Source organism: Musca vetustissima, unplaced genomic scaffold (genome assembly GCF_032173495.1).
Source record: "Musca vetustissima isolate MV318-11 ecotype Yass unplaced genomic scaffold, APGP_CSIRO_Mvet_v1 utg19442, whole genome shotgun sequence".
Taxonomy (NCBI): Eukaryota; Metazoa; Arthropoda; class Insecta; order Diptera; family Muscidae; genus Musca; species Musca vetustissima.
In genome coordinates, this window is record NW_026875665.1 from 14190 (window position 1) to 18593 (window position 4404).

Sequence of the window (4404 nt, forward strand, 5' to 3'; positions counted from 1 at the left end):
GGTGCCCAATTTGCTAAAAATCAGACGAAAATATATATGGGAGCAATATCTAAATCTGAACCAATTTCAATAAAACTCGGCACACGTTATGCTATTCTGATCCTGGAAAGACCCAAAATAAACACATCGACACATTCCACCTATCCGTTAAGAGGTGCTTAAAATCATGTCCCCGTTCGGCATTCCTGCAAAATTAAAGCTATGAAGGACAACATTCAATGATACAAAGTCGGCAATTAAAGTCGAAAAGGACCCATCTTTCTCCTTTCAATGCCGAACGAGGATTCAGGCATGGTATCAGTACGTTTTGCAAAATTTTATGCCAATCGGACTAAATTTAACTCTTTGGTGCTAAAAATCGGACGAAAATATATATGGGAGCTATATCTAAATCTGAACCGATTTTTCCCAATTTCAATAAGGTTCGTTCTTGGGCCAAATAATTTCATACGATGTCATTCAATTCGGATAATAAATGCGACCTGCACTTTGTTTACAATTTAACATGGACAGACAGACGCACGGACATGCATAATACGACTCAGAAAGTGATTCTATGCATATCCTCAAAAGGAACCATGGGTCTATCTGCCGGTTACAAACGTACGCACAAAGACACAATACCCTGTACCACAGTGTGGGAAAGGGTATAAAAATATTTCCATGCGTGTCGGTCTTGTGAGCAACTCTTCCAATTTGAAATACAATGATTCGAAATGTTCTCTTATTTCCATCTAGCCATCAGTTGGCTCGCTTTTATATGCCTTTTGAGCTGGGGTATCCTCCTTTATTCTCACGATATGACCTAGCCTCCGTAGTCCCTGCAGCTCAATACGACTGGTTGTGTCGATGCCCGTGTATAGATCGTAAAGCTCGTGGTTCATTCGACGCCGATATTCACCGTCGACGTAGATTGGAACGTAGATCTTTTGGATAATTTTTCTATCAAACACTCCAAAAGCTGCCTCATCTGCTTACTCGAAAGTACCCATGCTTCAGATCCATATAACAGCACGGTTAGTATCAGCGTCTTGTAAAGTGCGAGTTTGTTCTGGCGGGAGGTGGCCTTGTTTCTAAACTGCTTACTTAGACCATAGTAGCATCTGTAGTATTCATTGTATCCAAAATTGATATCATTAGTTTCATTTATGGCGGTACCAAGGTTTATAAAATTTTTAACTACCTCGGAGCTGTAGTTTTAAAGTTCGACAGTTGCTCCGAGTCTACTAGACGTCTAGCGTGTTCATAACATCAGCTTGGTCGTATTGCCATTTACTGCCAGACCCACTTTGACAGACTCTTTCTCAATTTGTTCAAATGTGGCTGTTACCGCTCACAATGTTCGACCCATTATATCGCTCGAAATGTTCGAACCATGTCATCGACATATACGAGTAAAAAGTGTTGTTTGGTGTGCAGAGTGTCATTTCTGTTCACCTTTGCCTCATCGTTTCCAGCAGGATGTTAAAAATAAAACACGACAAACTGTCACCGTGTCTAAATCCTCGTTCGGCATTGAAAGGATCAGATAGGTCATTTTCGAATTTAACGGCCGACTTTGTATCATTTAATGTTGTCCTTCATAGCCTTAATTTTGCAGGAATGTCGAACGAGGACATGATTTTAAACACCTCTTAACGGATAGGGCTGTCGAATGCAGCTTTATAGTGGAATAGGTGGAATGTGTCGATGTGTTTTTTGTGGGTCTTTTTAAGGATCTGGCCAAAATTGAAAATCTGCTCAATGGTGGATTTGCCAGATAACACAGCACGCTGTATAGCACTTTATATGCGATAGGAAAGATACATATTCCTCTATAGTTCGCACATATCGCCTTGTCTCCTTATTTGTACACGGGACACAGGATGCTGAGGTTCCGATCAGTGAGCATGCATTCCTCTAGCCAAATTGTACTAAACCGCTGGTACATGTACCTGACCAGCATCTGACCACCGGTCTTGAATAATTTGGCTGGTGACCCATCTGCTCTATTGATTACTATTCTGACCTTATCTTGGCTTGGTATATATCTTCCTCACCGTTACTATTTGTTACAAGAAGCTTTGCAAAATGCTCCTTCCAGATCCTCAACACGCCATCTGTATCTGTCACCAGGTTTTTTTCTTCGTCTCTACAAGAGGATGTGAGTAGAAGAACTTCGCTTTTATACGGATTATATCAATTCACTCATCTACTGGAGTGAATCTGGAGACGAGGTCTTCATTCTCCTGTTAACCATAAATCCGCAGCCAAATTCATGTCTGCAGCTATAATACAGGGCGCAATCGTCTGATTTACTTTCGCCTGTCCCTTTCCATCGCATTTCCTTTAAGGCAATAATATCGGCTTTGTACTTCTTGAGTACATTCGCCAAAGCGAAAACTGGTCCTGTTCTGTACAACGTGCACACATCCCAAGTGCAGATTCGCAGATCAGGTCCTTTATATGTTTGCGGGGGTCGTCAACATTTTCCTTTTTCGATGTTTATTCATAGTAAGAGGGGTTTTCCGAGTGTGTGCAACTAACCCGACGCATCAACTCAGTTTTTATAGTTCTTATGGGTGAACTCGCGGCACATGTCAGGATGATGGAAATGGATGATGAAAATAGTCACCCCAGGTGACAACGTGGGGAGGTCAGTGTCCAAGAGCGACCAAGATAAGCCTGGGCTTCGTCATGTTAAAACTAATCAGAGCCGTTGCTTGGTATCTATCATCCCATTGCACTATTTATATAGAAAAAAATATATATTTTTTAAATTTTCAAAAACAATTTATTTTTTCACAATTACAAATATATTTAACGAAATAACAATGACTCTAACAACAAATCTCTTTGGCTCACATCACTGTACACTTAAGCACGGAAACGGAACAATGATGAAGGCAAGTACTTATTTTGGGGAACTTGTGGTTCAGGACCAGCACGAACTGTAGCCTTAGAAGCAAAGTTAATAACGGGAGCAACACCACCATTGACATTAAGAGATTTTCCACCCAACAAATCGTATTGACTTTGAATAGCTCTTTGGGCGTTGGCAGCATCTTCAGGAGTGCGATATTTGACAAAGTGAACTTCGGGTTTGTTGTTGTTGTTCTTGCTGACGGCATTAAGTTTATTGGCCAATTCACCCAAATCAGTTTGTTTGTTGAGGACATAGATGGCGGTCTTTTGTTCGGCAGCTTGTTTGGCCAAGGCAAGAGCAGCATCCTCCAGGCCATTATTTTCGGGACCCTTAATGAAAATAACGCGGAGACCTTTCTTTACAGAACCAGCAATACGTTGAGCAGCCTCAGCATCATTGAATTCACCTTCAGGGGCGGAGAATGTGAAGAATTCTTTTTCGTATTCAACGGGGGCGGTGAATGGGGCAACGCCGCCGGACCTGGTGACAGAGCCAGAGACTGAAGGAGGCGAATATTTGCTTGGGGAAACATAGGAAACGAATGGAGTCTGGATAGTTCCAGTAGAAACAGTGCCAGGTTTAAATGACAATCCTGTGCTGGAGTGATCAACTGGTTTGTAGTTGTAACCCAATTTGTCGGCACAGGCGACCGAAACCAAGCATAAAACCTAAAACGAGTAGAAAAAAATTAATTTAAAATATTTTAATAAATTATTTAGGATTTTTTGAATTTTATTTGAAAGATTGAAAGATATTTTTATTGAAAGATTTTATTTCACACTTACAATGAAAGCACGCATCTTGATTAGTTTGTTTGTTTTGTTGCTGAAGACGAAGTGTGTCTATGCCTACTCCAAAAATTGCCTCTATTATTTATACTAAACGCCGGGCAATAACGATTTTAAAAATGTTTCTCGTTAGAAGTCATTGTTAAAATACCGACTTTAATTCCGATAATAATTTATGACCATAAATACCGGAAGTTTTTGTTTTTTTAAGTGGATGCCACCTACAAATGACCTATAACATCTTCCATTGTCACGAAGTCAACGTGTGTGTGTCTACGTGCGTTAATCATTTGATCTACCTATTAGGCCGTAACCAGTTTTAGGCCTCTAAAGTAACACAGTAACAGCCGCACACTGATTGGTAGCCTATAAATGGACCAATTTACATAATGATTACCATTGTCTGCTGGCACCGGCTAGAATCTTATCATAATTATTACCGAAGAATGCATATTTTATGGTAATAATTTGTTGTTGTGGTGCTATCTGGCCTGAGATTATTTGAATATGGAATACGCTTTTAAACGCCGTGAAGTTACACATTTGGTTAATTAGACGAATAGTGTTGGAATGTGGGTTAGAATCGGTTTATTGAACTTGTTGGTATGTTAGGGCCGCCAAGAATAAATGATGTGTGTGTTTGTTTATGTGCAGACACCATGTTCGGCGGCATCAATATGGTGACAATTTTAATGATACAAGGTTATTAGG

The 4404-nt window shown here is 40.2% G+C and overlaps 1 protein-coding gene across 1 annotated transcript; it reads right to left on the reverse strand.

Moving 5' to 3' along the window:
- Positions 1-2856: 2856 nt before the first annotated feature.
- LOC133338191 (uncharacterized) lies at positions 2857-3705 on the reverse strand. The gene is made up of 2 exons (XM_061546374.1): positions 3691-3705; positions 2857-3573 (listed from the first exon to the last, which is right to left on the reverse strand). Exons 1-2 carry the CDS (start codon positions 3703-3705, stop codon positions 2857-2859), a joined length of 732 nt encoding a protein of 243 aa, XP_061402358.1.
- Between the last annotated feature and the right edge of the window lie 699 nt (positions 3706-4404).